This window comes from Rhinopithecus bieti, unplaced genomic scaffold (genome assembly GCF_001698545.2).
Source record: "Rhinopithecus bieti isolate Rb0 unplaced genomic scaffold, ASM169854v2 scaffold_13259, whole genome shotgun sequence".
NCBI lineage: Eukaryota > Metazoa > Chordata > Mammalia > Primates > Cercopithecidae > Rhinopithecus > Rhinopithecus bieti.
The window spans coordinates 226323-240802 of record NW_016807544.1 but is presented as its reverse complement, the minus strand read 5'-3'; the positions used below and the strand labels follow the sequence as shown (position 1 = coordinate 240802).

Sequence of the window (14480 nt, the reverse complement as noted above, 5' to 3'; positions counted from 1 at the left end):
TTCTGGGGAGGCCTCAGGGAGTTTTACTAATGGTGAAGTTAAAGTGGGAGCTTGCATGTCACATGACAAAAGCAGGAGCAAGAAATGGAGTGGAGGGTGGCAGGTGCCACACTTTACAGCAGCCAATTCTTGGGGGAATACACTCACTATTACAAGGACACCACAAAGCCGTAAGACATCCAATCCTGTGACTCAAACACCTCCTAAACAGGCTCCACCCCCAACACTGGGGATTACATTTTAACATGAGTTGCAGACAGGGACAAATGTCCAAACTATATCACTCTGCTTCCTACGTTGGTTGCAAGTTTTCTCTGATTTGTTCTTGTGTAGAGTAACACAATTTTTTAACTGGATTACAAGTTTCTCACAAAGGTATTTCAGTCCAAATATTATTTTTGTGTTTCTGAGGGTAAACCAACACCAGAGTTCCTGCTCTGCCATCTTGATGTCATCTCCACACATCTACTTTTTTCTCCCAGAATGTCTGTCTCCCCTGCCTGCAATATAGCAAACTTCTTCCTTTGGGGAATTGTTCATTTCTGTGTATTCCAATCGTGGGTTGTAATGAGGGCTGCTAATTACCTGTCCCTTTCCTTCTGGCTTCAGGAAAGGGTGTGTGACTTAGACCTGGCCAAACAGATCATCTCATTTGGTCCAGTTATGGTTATGTGACTGCAGCAGTGACAATGTGTTCATTTCTGGATTTCTAAATGGTAATTGTGAGAATTCTTTTCTTCTCAGATTGCTAAGGAATATGAATCCAAAGCTGATTGAAAGTTGTCAAGTTTAATTAATGAATATCCTACTATAGGGAGTATGGTTGGGTAGACATTGAAATAGTGTAATTTAGAGAAATGACAAGCTACCAACATTGAGAATTCTTAATCAGAAACGTATTTCTCCATTTATTCAGAAGTTGTATTAGTTTGTTCTTACACTGCTATAAAGAACTACCTGACACTGGGTATTTTATAAAGAAAGGAGGTTTGATTGACTCACAGTTCCACAGGCTTAACAGGAAGCATGACTAGGAGGCCTCAAGAAACTTACAATCATGGCAGAAGGCAAAGGGGAAGCAAGCACTTTCTTCACTTGGTGGCAGGAGACAGAAAACAAAGGGGGAAGTGCCACACACTGTTAAACCATTGATCTTGTGAGAACTCACTCACTATCATGAGAACAGCAAGGGAGGAATCCACCCTATGATCCAGTCACCTCCGACCAAGCCCCTCCTCCAACATGAGATTTGGATAGGGACACAAATCCAAACCATATTATTTCACCCCTGGCCTCTCCCAAATCTCATGTCCTTCTCACTTTGCAAAAATACAATTATTCCTTCTTAAAAGTCTCCCAGCCTTAACTCATTTCAGCATTAACTCAAAAGTGCGCAGTCCAGAGTCTCATCTGAGACAAGGTAAATTCTTTCCATTTATGAGCCTGTAAAATTAGAAACAAGTTAGTTACTTCCAAGATACAATGGAGATACATGCTCCCATTCAAAATGGGAGAAATTGGCCAACACAAAGGGGCTACAGGCCCCATGCAAGTCTGAAACCCAACAGGGCAGTCATTAAATCTTAAAACTCCAAAATAATCTCTTTTGTCATGTCTCACATTCAGGGCATGCTGATGCAAGGGATGGGCTCCCAAGGCCTTGGGCAGGTCTTCCCTATGGCTCTGCAGGGTACAGCCCTCCTCCCAGCTGCTTTTGTGGGCTGGCATTGGGTGCCTGTGGCTTCTCCATGTGCACAGTTCAAGCTGTCCGTGGATCTGCCATTCTGGGGTCTGGAGGATGGTGACCTTCTTCTCACAGTTCCACTAGGCAGTGCCCCAGTGGGGACTCTGTATGGGGGCTCCAATCCCACATTTCCCCTTTGCATTGTCCTAGTAGAGATTCTCCATCAGGGCTCTGCCCCTGCTGCAGACTTCTGCCTGGACATCCAGGCATTTCCATACATCCTCTGAAATCTAGGCAGAGGTTTTCAACCTCAACTCTTGCCTTCTGCATCCTGCAGGCCCAACACTAAGTGGAAGTCACCAAAGCTTGGGGCTTGCACTCTGAAGCCATGGCCCGAGCTGTACCTTGGCCCCTTTTAGCCATGGCTAGAGCTGGAATGGCTGGGATGCAGGATGCCATGTCCCAAGGCTGAGGTGGTCTCAGATGGAGATGAAGAATTTATTGGGAACTGGAGTGAAGGTCACTCTTGCTATGCTTTAGCATAGATACTGGTGGTATTTTGCCCCTGCCCTAGAGATCTATGTAACTTTGAACTTGAGAGAGATGATTTGGGGTATCTGGTGGAATAAATTTCTAAGCAGCAGTGCATTCAAGATTTGACCTGGCTGTTTCTAAAAGTGTATGCACATATTCATGAAGAAAGAGATGGTCTGAAATTGGAACTTATATTTGAAAGAGAAGCACAGCATAAACGTTTAGAAAATTTGTAGCCTGACCACCCAGTAGAAAATAAAAACATTTCCTGGGGAGAAATTCAAGCCTGCGACAGAAATTTGCATAAGTAAAGAGGAGCTGAATGTTAATAGCCAAGACAATGGGGAAAATGTCTGTGGGACATTTCAGAGACCTCCCTGGCAGTCACTCCCATCACAGGTCTGGAGGCCTAGGAGAGAAAAATGGTTTTGTGGGCAAGGCCCCAGGGCCCAACTTCATTTTCATGTCTCCCCTCCAATAACTTGTACTTCCAAGAACACTGTGCACACCCATGTTATAGCATTTACCCCACTCCACTGTAGTTCTGTACTCTCTTATCTGTTTCTCCCAGCTGGACAGTGAGCAACTCTGAGGGCAGGAGAGGCTCTACAACTCTGAACACTGTACTTGGCACCACACACAAACACACACATTCATACATGTATAACACAGAGACACACAGATATATATGTTTGAAAAGTAATTCACCAGCATCATTATCCAGACATCTAATTGGCAGTTAAAGACAGCTAGAATCTCTAAGGTTCCTTTCTTAGTAGCCAGGGTAGTAAATATCAAGTCTGATCTATTTATGTTTTCTTACCAGATTCCTTTCTGAAACTACTTCACTGGGCTTTCTACAGAATCCTTGTATTTGACTACAAGACTTTCTATATCTCTTTATAATTTTTGTTCCTTTATAATTTTTGTCCCTTTATGAGATAAATTTATTATCCTTATTCTTTGCTTTGATTGCTTCTACCATTTCTCCTTCAGATTTTACAAAGGGAGCCTGTACCTATCAATGTTCTGTCTCTGTGATTGTGCCACATATTTGTTACCTTATATCTGGTTAAAGGGTGTATCCACAGAGCTAATAAGATAAAAATAATGGAACACATTCCAGGATTTCCTACAGAGTGCAATCCTACCTTAAATGGAAAGAAATGAGTACTTTTTTTTAAGGACAAGATGTTTAATTTAAAAAATTCAGTGCCTGTTTGTCTTTCAATTAAATATAAGGAACCAAGAAAATCTGCCTTTGATCATATCTTTTTAATCAAGGGTGTCCAAACTTTTGGCTTCCCTGGGTCACACTAGAAGAAAAATTGTCTTGGGCCACACATAAAATACACTAACAATAGCTGATGAGCTAAAAAACAATTGCAAAAAAACTCGTATTTTAAGAAAGTTTATGAATTTGTGTTGGGCTGCATTCAAAGCCATTCTGACCCACATGCAGCCCATAGGCCATGGGTTGGACAAGCTTGTCTTAATTAATGAACTGGAGGTCACTGGACTGATCATGCACTATCTTCTCTTTCCAAAAATGTTTTCTGTGAATCAGTGAATACTTTGTAATACTTCTATTTCCTGTTTAAATCCTAATGATATTTTCTTGAGTAAAAACTTTGTTGAAAACAGTACTCTGATAATGAGATAATGAGGCATGAGATAATGAGGCAAGGCAAAAGAGTGTGAGTAGAATTACTGTGCAAAGAATTGTTAATAGTTGGGGAAGGAGACTACCCCTGGAGCTGAGCCACTGTTTGAGCTTCCTCCATAGCTGGTAACCTCACAGTAGGGAGGGCCCACCCATATAAACTGTGGCAATCTTAGGACATTTCTCCAATTTGCAGTCATATATAGAATAATTGACATAGCTCCTTCTCATATATATCTTTTCTAGGCCACACAAAGTACCATCTTTTACTTGCCTAATATCAACTGTATCCCTTCCAAAGTAATAGTTCCCCAATATCTGGGACCATTAACTGATTTTTAAATCATAGCATTATGTTGTTTTACATTGGAAATTGTTTATATATTTTCACAGTGGACTCTCACACAAATTATTTGAAGAAGGGCATCTTTTGTATATTAAACCTTCCATGCCACAGGAACTGAAATGATCTCCTTGTATATTAATTTTTTATAACAGCTCAGAGAGGCACTCACTCCTTGCTGTCTGGCCAAAAATATATCTACATTTTTTATTGTGACTGTTGCATATTTTGTCATAGGAGTAGACACTGTAGACCACAAAGTGTCCTATCTGATACATAAGGATCCTCAGGGCACCACCTTGCACTTTCATAGCACCATTCAAGAAGGTCACACACACTGATGTGTGCTCTACACAGCTTTCCCAGAGAAGCAAATTTACATTTCACACAACGCCCAAAATCACCATCTGCCCAAGGTTTTACAATTAGCGTCATGGCAAGGATCCTTTCTGCATTGAAGTTCTGACTCATAGTCACACCCTTCTTCACCTTCCAGTATCTTGGTACCACATTGTTCCAGTGGGTTAACATTTCAAGAAGACAGTGTGTTTATCAGACTCCTCTGTGGTTCATGAGGTTAACCACAATGCCTAAAATGCTGGTATTATAGGCATTCATGATGCAATGCTTTTTTCCTGCATAAGCAGAATTCCTCAATGTGAGACATACCAAAATTATGGCCCAGTAGGTGAGCAGTGGCTACTGCAAAATGAAAGAAATCTCTCTTTATACAAACTGCTGACCCAAAATGATGGAGCATATTCCTGAATCCAAGCCAATCCAAAGATTAAAAATTATTGCCCACAGAGAGTCCAAGAATCACATGGCAAATGAGGATAAAGGTGAACACTGCTGTATTCACTGAAACTGTCAAGAAGTTGACTTATGTCTTGTTCAATATTGATAAGATTCCCATTTCCAAATCTCGGTCTCAAAGAAACCTGAAGGCCTAACTGTATTGAAATAGAATCTACTAAATTGATCACATTTATCTTCTGTTGACTTTGAGTAGTTGAAACTGTAGTTACCCACCACTACAACTCCACAAAGGGCCAGCAGTGAGTCCACCAGCCAACAGAATGTTGTGGTGGTTTTGAATTCTCTACCTCAAACCGCAGCTTCTGATACTCTATACAGTTGTCCCTTGGTATACCACAGAGATTGGTTCCTGAACTCCCACGTATACCTAAATCCTTGCTTACTTAAGTCCTGTAGTTAGCCCTGCAGAACCTGTGTATACGACAAGTCGGTTTTCCATATATGTGGGTTTCACATTCTGTGAATACTGTATTTTCTGCATCTGCGTTTGCGGAGGGCCGACTGTATTTATTGAAAAAATCGCGCATGAGTGGGCCTGCACAGTTCAAACTCACGTTGTTCAAAGGTCAGCTGTATTTCCTCTTTTGTTAAGCCACATTTCAAGGCGACAATTGAATCCTATCTTATCTGGTGTTCGTATGTGGTAAAATGCCTTATGGGCTTGATTTTGTAAGTTTGCTTGGTTATCTGTATCTGTACATCCCTCCAAAGTTTTCCAAAGGGGTACCGAGGACTCCCAGAGACTAGGGGCTGGGGGCTCCAGATAACCATGATAGTAGCAGTCATCTTGGACAAAGGGCTGATCCTCGTGGGGAGCGCACTGCTCCGTGCAGGTGAACACTAGGAGGTGCCTGGAAAGGAAGGGCCTCTTAGGCCCTAAAGGAATGACATGTATGGCGCCGCAGGTGCAGGCCGTTAAGAGAGCCCTCAGACTTGTTGAAGGCCCCACTTCGCAGGGGGAAATTCTGGGGAATTACCACTTGGGCGGGGCAGAGCGCCAGTAGGGCCTGGTTTGTGAGCCGCTGGCAGGGGCCAGGAGCATCACCCGAACAGCAGGAGAGCGTCCTGCTGCAGGCTTCCGGCTGTACCTGTTTCAGGCAGCTGCCTTCTGGAAAGACTTGGTTGGTGACCGCTAGGAAAGTGGGGTTGGAGACAGTCGGAAAATGCTCTTCGGAGGAGGGAGCCCTGCCCCCTGGGTTTGTTGGCCGCCACCGTATCCGGGGATTGGTTTCTCGTCCTTGGTCCGTTAAAAGGAACTGTCGCAGGTAAGGCTGGGATTCTAGGGATAGGAAGCTGGCAGGAGAGAGGTTTAACGGAAAAAGTAGATGGTGAAAACAAGAGGGAATTGAACCAGAAACTAAGTGGTTTGGAAGGGAGAAGTAAGAGGGTGCAGAGGGACGAGTAGAGACAGCAGAAAAAGTTGCACTGGGGTGATGGAAATTAAATTCAGAAGAGAGAAACTTAGGGAATCTTGGCCACACTGTAAGAGGCTATGGAAAATAAGAGCCAAGGCTGGTTCACCCCTTAATGTCTGTCGTGAAAAAAAGAAGGTAAAACTAAATTTTAGGTTTGCTAAATCTAGCTGCTGCCTGTCCCTAAAAGGGATTTAATGCAAGAGTTTCCCAAAAAAGACTTAAGAGGGTGTTAGTATATTTTTACCAAATTCCTGCGGTAAATAGTGTGCGTGTTATAGAAAATTCTCTATAAACAGTGTGATTTTTCACCTTCTTTTAAAAATTACAGTTAAAATTGTATGTATTTAAAGTATACAACTTGATGATTTGATATACACTTGCCTTGTGAAGTAATCACCACAATCAAGCTAATTAATGTATCTACATCTCACACAGTTATTATTTTATTTCTTTTCTTTTTTTGTGGTGAGAACACATAAGATCTATCCGCTTAGTACATTTCAAGTATAAAATACAGTACTGTTAACGATAGTCACATTGTTTGTTGTACATTGGATTTCCAGAACGTATTCACTTTCATTACTGAAACTAAGGCAGGAAAATAGAGTCTGAAGGCTGGGAACATAATGGCAATTCACACTTCAGCTATAACAGGAAAATATTCTCTCCATAGGGCATATGTCATAAATAACTTTGTAACTTTACTTCATCCACTCCATTTACATAGGGCATACCCGAAGCAACCAGTGGAATACTCTAGGGGGTATTTAAACTCCTAAAAATTCTGTCACGGGGCCTTTGAGCCCCCACGCTCGGGCCCTCTGCCACACTGTGGAGTGTACTTTCATTTTCAATAAATCCTTTCCTTCCTTGCTCTGTTTGTACGTTTTGTCAAATTTGTTCAAGATGCCAAGAACCTGGACACCCTCAACTGTTAACAAAACTTTGTACTCCATGACAAACGTCTTCCCATTTCCTCCTACCCCTAGCTCCTAGCAGCCACTATTCTATTCTCTGCTTCTGTGAGTCTATTTTAGATTCCACTTGTAAGAGATCAAGCAGTATTCGTTTTTCTGCATCTGGCTTTTTTCATTTAGCATGATGTCCTCCAGGTTCATCTATGTTGTTGTAAATGGCGGGATTTTCTTCTTTGTTAAGGCTGAATAATATTCCCGTGTGTGTGTGTGTGTGTGTATCACAATTTATCCATTCATCTGCCGACATTTAGATTGTTTCCATATCTTAGCTATTGTGAATAATGCTGCAGTGAACATGAGAGTGCAGTTATCTCTTTGAGATCCTGATTTCAGTTCCTTTGGATATATATTTATAAGTGGAGTTGTTAATTGTTCTAGTTAGTAGCTAGTTCTATTTTTAATTTTTAAGGAATCTCCATACTGTTTTCCATAATGGCTATGCCAATTTACATTCCCCCCAACAGCGTATAAGGGCTCCATTTCTCCACATCCACACCAACACTTGTTATCTTTTATTTTCCTGATAGCAGCCATTCTAAAAGGTATTTTATTTTATTTGTGGCTATTGTAAATGGGATTACTTTTTTATTTCATTTTCAGATTTTTCACTGTTAGCATATAGAAATGCTACCAATTTTTGTACCCTGCAATTTTACTAAACTTATCAGTTCTAATAGTTTTTTGGTGGAGTCTTTAGGTTTTACGAATATAAGACAATATCATCAGTGAACAATAATCATTTGACTTCTGCCTTTCCAGTTCGGATGCCCTTTACTTCTTTCTCTTGTCTGATAGCTCTAGCTAGGACTTCCAATACAATGTTGAATAACAGTGCTGACAGTGGGCATCCTTGTAGTTTTCCAGACCTTCAAGGAAAGGCTTTCAGTTTTTCCTCATTCATGATGCTAGCTATGGGTCTGTCATATATGGTTTTTATTATGTTGAGGTATGTTCCTTCTATACCAGTTTCTTTTTTTATCCTGAAGGGACGTTGAATTTCATCAAAGCCTTTTCAACATCAGTTGAAATGACCACATGGTGTTTGCCCTTCATTCTGTTGATATGATGTACCACATTAATTGATTTGCCTATGTTGAACCATCCTTACATCCCAGTGATAAATCCTGCTTGGTCATGATGGATGATCTTTTTAATATGCTTCTGAATTTGGTTTGCTAGTTTTTTTTAGGATTTTTGCATTAATATTGATTAGTGTTATTGACCTGTGATTCTCTTTTTCTTGATGTGTCTTTGGTTTTGGTATCTGGGTAATACTGGCCTTGTAGAATGAGTTTAGGAGTATCCCTTTCTCTACTTTTTGGAACTATTTGAGCAGGTTTGGTATTAGCTCTTTAAAGCTTGAGCAGAATTCAGCAATGAAGCCATCACATCCCAGATTTTTCTTTGCTGGGTGACTTTTCATTATGGCTTCTATCTCGTTATTTTTTATTGGTCTGTTCAGGCTTTGGGTTTCTTCATAGTTCAATCTTGTAGGTTGTATGTGTCTAGGAATTTATACATTTCTTTTAGATTTTCCAATTTATTGGCATATCGTTGCTCATAGTAGGGACTAATGATGCTTTGAATTTCTGTGACATCAGTTGTGATGTCTCCTTTTTCATCTCTGGTTTTATTGATTTGGGTCTTCTGTCTTTTTTCCTTAGTCTTGCTGAAGGTTTATCAATTTTGCTTAAGTTTTCAAAAAAACAGTTTTTTGTTTTTTGGTTTTTTTTTTTGGTATTTTCTTCATTTCAATGTCTTGAAATGTTGATCTTTTGTATTTTCTTCATTTCAGTTTCATTTAACTTTGCTCTGATCTTTATTATTTTTTCTTTTACTAATTTGAGGTTTGGTTTGCTCTTGCTTTTCTAGTTCTTTAAGATGCATTGTTAGGTTGTTTATTTAAAGATTTTCCTTTTTATGATGTAGGCGCTGTGAAAGGAAAGTATCTTGGGCCCCCAAAATCACTAAGCTAAAGGGAAAATTCAAACCCAGATCTGCTCAGGGCAAACCTGCTTTCCATTCTATTCAAAGTCGTCCCTCTGCTCACTAGATAGATGAATATTCTGATTGCCTCCTTTAGAAAGGCTTATCAGAAACTCAAAAGAATGCAACCATTTGTCTCTCACCTATCTGTGACCTGGAAGTCCCCTCTTTGCTTTGAGTTGTCCCCGCCTTTCTGGATGGAATCAATGCACTTCTTACATATATTGATTGATGTCTCATGTCTCCCTAAAATGTATAAAACCAAGCTGTGCCCCGAACACCTTGGGCACATGTCATCAGGACTTCTTGACACTGTGTCATGGGTGCACATCCTCAAACTTGACAAAATAAACTTTCTAAATTAACTGAGACCTGTCTCAAATTTGGGGGGTTCACAGTGCTTATACCTGTAAGCTGCTTTCTTAGTATGGCTTTTGCTGTGTCTCATAGGCTTTTTTATGTTGTGTTTCCATTACCATTTGCTTCATGAAATGTTTCAATTTTCTTCTTAATTTCTTCATTGATCCATTGGTCATTCAGGAGCTTATTGTTGAATTTCCACACGTTTCTACAGTTTCCAAAATTCCATTTATTATTGATTTCTAGTTGTGTTTCATTGTTGTCAGAGGAGATATTTGATGTTATTTCAGTTTTTTGAATGTTTTCAGACTTGTTTTGTGGTCTTGTCCTTGACAATGATCCATATGCTGAGGCAAAGAAGGTATATCCTGTAGCCGTTAGATGAAATGTTCTGTAAATATCTTTTGGGTCCATTTGCTCCATAGTGCAGATTAAATCTGACATTTCTTTGTTTATTTTCTGCCTGGGAGATCTATCCAATGCTGAAAGTGGGGTGTTGAGGTCTCCAGCTATTATTGTATTGGAGTCTGTCTCTTGCTTTAGCTCTAATAATATTTGCTTTATATATCTGGATGCTGCAGTGTTAGGTGCATATATATTTACAATTGTCATATCCTTTTGATGAATTGACCCCTTTATCATTATATAATGACCTTCTTTGTCTCTTCTTTTTTTCTTGAAATCTATTTTGTCTGATATATGTATAGTGACTCTTGCTCTTTTTCGGTTTCCATTGGCATTGGATATCTTTTCCCATTCCTTTATTTTCAGTCTCTGTGTGTCTTTATAGGTGAAGTACATTTCTTGTAGGCAACAGATTATTGATGCTCCCTCTTTGGGCAGGTGTCAGGTGAGCACAGCCTGGTTCTGCTTTCTGCTGTGATGGCAAAGCACGGAGTTCAATGCAAAACCTCACAATTTCTGCACTGCCCCTCTCCCAAGTGCACAGATTCTCTGTGCCAGGTGGGATGGGGGAGAGGTCATGTCAGCAATTCAAGACTGTCTTTCCTACCCTCTTCAGCAATAAGAAGTCAAAACTGGGCTCTGTTAATGCTAACCTGATTTTTGGTTCCTACGAAGGTGCTGCCTTTCTGTAGATAGTTGTCAAACTTGGTGTTTCTTCAGTGGGGATGATCGGTGGAGCTTTCTGTTCAGCCATGTTGTTCTACCCAAAATCTTTTCATTGTATTTTAAAGGTATTTTTCTCATGTTGCTGAAATTTTCAAATTTATTGCCATAAAATTGTTCCTTAGTACCTTCTCATTGTTTTGAAAATGTGTATAGGAACTAATACCTACAGTTTGTGTTTTCCCTATTAATATTGATCAATATTGCTAGATATTCATAAATTTTATTATTCCTTTCAAGAACCAGCTTTTGTCTTTGATTTTAAATTAAAAAAAATTTTAAACATCTATTAATGTTGAAAATTTATTTTTAATTGATACGTAATGATTATACATATTTATGGGATCTAGTGTGATGTTTGATATATGTTTATAGTGTGTAATAATGAAATTAGTATAATTAGCATATCTATCACCTTAGACATTTATCATTTCTTTGCAATGAGAATATTCAATATTTCTAGCTATTTTGAAATACACAATATATTATTGTTAACCCTACTATATAATGAATTATTTTGTACTTTCATTCTTAGTTTTTATTTTATTCTGTTAAAGGTTTAATTAGGTATTTGTCTTGTTATTTTAAAAAATCACTTTTATATAAAATATTTTCAGTCTTTCTCCTTTCTCATACGTGGGCTGAAAGCCAGAAATTTCCATGTAAGCATTGCTTTAGCTGCATCCTACAAGTTTAATATGTAGTATTTTCTTTACTAGTTGTAAATTTTCTATTATGCATTTTGAACATATTTGGACCATGGTCATTTAGAAGGATGTTCTTTAATTTTGAGGCATGTAATTATTTTCTAGCTGTAAGAGTTAAAAAAAAAAAGGAAAGAAACATGAACAGTGGCTCAACAGTCAAAGACAAGTTTATTTTGGAGAATAAACCTGACAGGGGCTTCTGGCCGATTTTGGTCAGAAGTGCTCTCTCTTACAGACTAAGGGTTTTTATTGGTTTTAGGATGAGAGAGCTTATCACAGGCTTGGAATGTTTCTGTGTTGGGGAGAAGTTTATGGCAGGGTTGGAATGTCTGTGGTTGGAAGGGAGGTTATTTGGGGCTGACATCTCTCTGGGTCGAGGGGAGGTTACCTCGGGGCTGGCATGTCTCTGGTTGGGGAGGGGTTTATCTTATGGTTGGAATGTTTCTGGTTGGAGATGTGATTTGTGGTTTATGGTCATGCTGACCTTAGCCATTAGGCTGATGCCCTTTGGATTTAGGCAGTTTTTGATCAAAGTGAACCTTAAAATGGCAGTGCTTGTCCAAGATGGTGATGCTCCTGCTCTGTCAATTCAGACCCTATAGTTATAAAAAGGATGAGAGGTGACGTGTTCTTTCTGGCTACTTCCTATGGACAAGAGGTTGGAGAGTTTTCTGGTCTCAGAGTGACTGTAGGAGTAATGCCATCTCTAGATGTTTTTGAGGAGTTGTCTGTGAAATGGCCATGATTCTGTCAATTAAAAATCTTTGAAAAAGGTTTAGTAGGCAGGGTAAGAACATTAGTCCTAGGCATATTATTAGGAGAGGGCCCAGGAATGGGATGATCCATGCTATTATTTTGTTCCCAAACCAAGAATCTGTTTGGTTGTTTTGGTATTCCTTTAGCTTTTTAGCCCTTTCTTTAAACTATATAGCAGTGTTTCTTACTAGGCCCTACTGGTTGAGATAGAAACATTCCTCACCCAGTAAGAGGCAGAGATGCATGTTGGGAAAGGCCCATGTGTTATTTTCTATTAGTAATTGTTATTCCTGCTGTGAGGATAATAATTAAGCAAAATGCTACAGTAATTGAGATTCTGTCTGCTATTCTACCCTAAGGGTGCTACGGTATATAGTCCTACTGCAAATAGTAGAGTGAGTAAAGCATTCCCCACAGGGTAGCATAGTAAATAATTTCTATTAAAAAGTTTTAATATTTGGCTTAAAAAGAGAGGTAGGAGTGACAAGACGTATTTGGTGAGGAAGAGGTATTGGAATGTAATTTAAACAGTAGAAAATAATAAAAATTGAAGAACATTAGGCAACACTAGAATTTAGCAACAGTTATGCAATAGTTTTTGAAACATAATTTTCTTTCTCCAGTTTCCCATTTTTATTAAAAGACAAATCACGGTAGTACTGGTTTGCTTTATTATACTTGGTTTAATTATTTGCATACAGTGCAGCAAGAATAATTATTTGTTACATAGACCATTTTTTTTGAGATGGAGTATTGCTCTGTCCCTTAGGTTGGAGTGCAGTGGTATGATCTTGGCTCACTGCAACCTTCAACTCCTGGGTTCAAGCGATTCTCCTGCCTCAGCCTCCCGAGTAGCTGGGATTACAAGCATCTACTATGATGTCTGGCTAAGTTTTATATTTTTAGTAGAGACAGGGTTTCACCATGTTGACCAGGCTGGTCTTGAACTCCTGACCTTAGGTGATCTGCCCGCCTTGGCCTCCCAAAGTGCTGGGATTACAAGCGTGAGCCACCATGCCTGGACATAGGCCTTTTAAATTAGCTTTGATGGAACTTTGTTCCATAGATGGAATCTGAGATAAGACCATTTTAAAGCCAAGCCCAGCCATGGATTTGTACCATCAAATACCTATGTATTTGTGAATTCCTCTCCTCTTGAGGTTCCATGATAACTTGGGGTTCCTGACCTGTCAGAAAGTGACATTCTTTACTTATCACAGGTTAGAAACCCTGTACAGGGACTGTGTACACAAAATATGAGGCCAGTTATCCAAGGGCTTTATTAGCTTCATAAGTCAAGTTTGATTCCTTAAAGGAAAGCACACCATTCCAGTCAAAGCCTTGGTAAAATAACCAGTTTTCCAATTGTATCCTCTTATAAAAGAAAACAGATTGTTATTGAACTTATGCAAATAACTATATTGCCATAACTTAAGAATACTCACAGTTAGTTTCCAAATTCTGGAGAAAATCAGGTAGAGAGAAACAAGTATGCTCTAAATTTTGTTCATGGGAGATATACTAAATTTTTCAAAGCTGTCAGTAGCACAAAAGAAAAGTTTATTTGACTTTGAAAAGCAAAACAAGGGATTAGCAATATTTTAAACAAAACATCAGAAAGATCACTCTAGTCTCCCTATTAGCTCAGTTCATGCAGTTAATTCCTGTCCTACTTTTTATCAAAATCTTTCATTCAAGGGCACCTGTTAGAGCTTTATAGCAGTTATAAAACCACCTTTAGAAGGTGGTTTTATATAAACAAGACAAGAATTGTTTATGGATGACAAAAAGTTTTAGGGTAGCCAAGGTTGAAGACACAATTGACAGGGATATCTGTTACCTTTGTGGCACACAATAATTTTAACATAACAATTATAATTATTACTGATAATGTACAGTAAGATATCAGAATTATAGGAGTCTCACATAACTTTGGAACACATACCCATAACATATTTATACAAATACAGCCCAAAGAAAACCAAACACCATTTTATATTTGACAATGATTCCGGTATGCTTTTATACCAAATAAGCCAAGTTTTACCTTTGTATTAGTATGCTATTAATGTTAAACTCAATTTTTTTTTTTTTTTTTTTTTTTTTTT

The 14480-nt window shown here is 39.0% G+C and overlaps 1 protein-coding gene across 1 annotated transcript in view; it reads right to left on the bottom strand.

Moving 5' to 3' along the window:
* Nucleotides 1-3667: 3667 nt before the first annotated feature.
* Nucleotides 3668-14480, bottom strand: part of LOC108536185 (disintegrin and metalloproteinase domain-containing protein 21-like) — a 73313-nt gene continuing 62500 nt past the window's right edge. Inside the window, 5 exon segments of the mRNA XM_017882742.1 lie at nucleotides 3668-4029; nucleotides 4032-4052; nucleotides 4479-4761; nucleotides 5771-5894; nucleotides 5977-6322. Of these exon segments, the coding sequence (XP_017738231.1) occupies nucleotides 3944-4029; nucleotides 4032-4052; nucleotides 4479-4761; nucleotides 5771-5894; nucleotides 5977-6322 (860 nt within the window). The 3' untranslated portion in view covers nucleotides 3668-3943.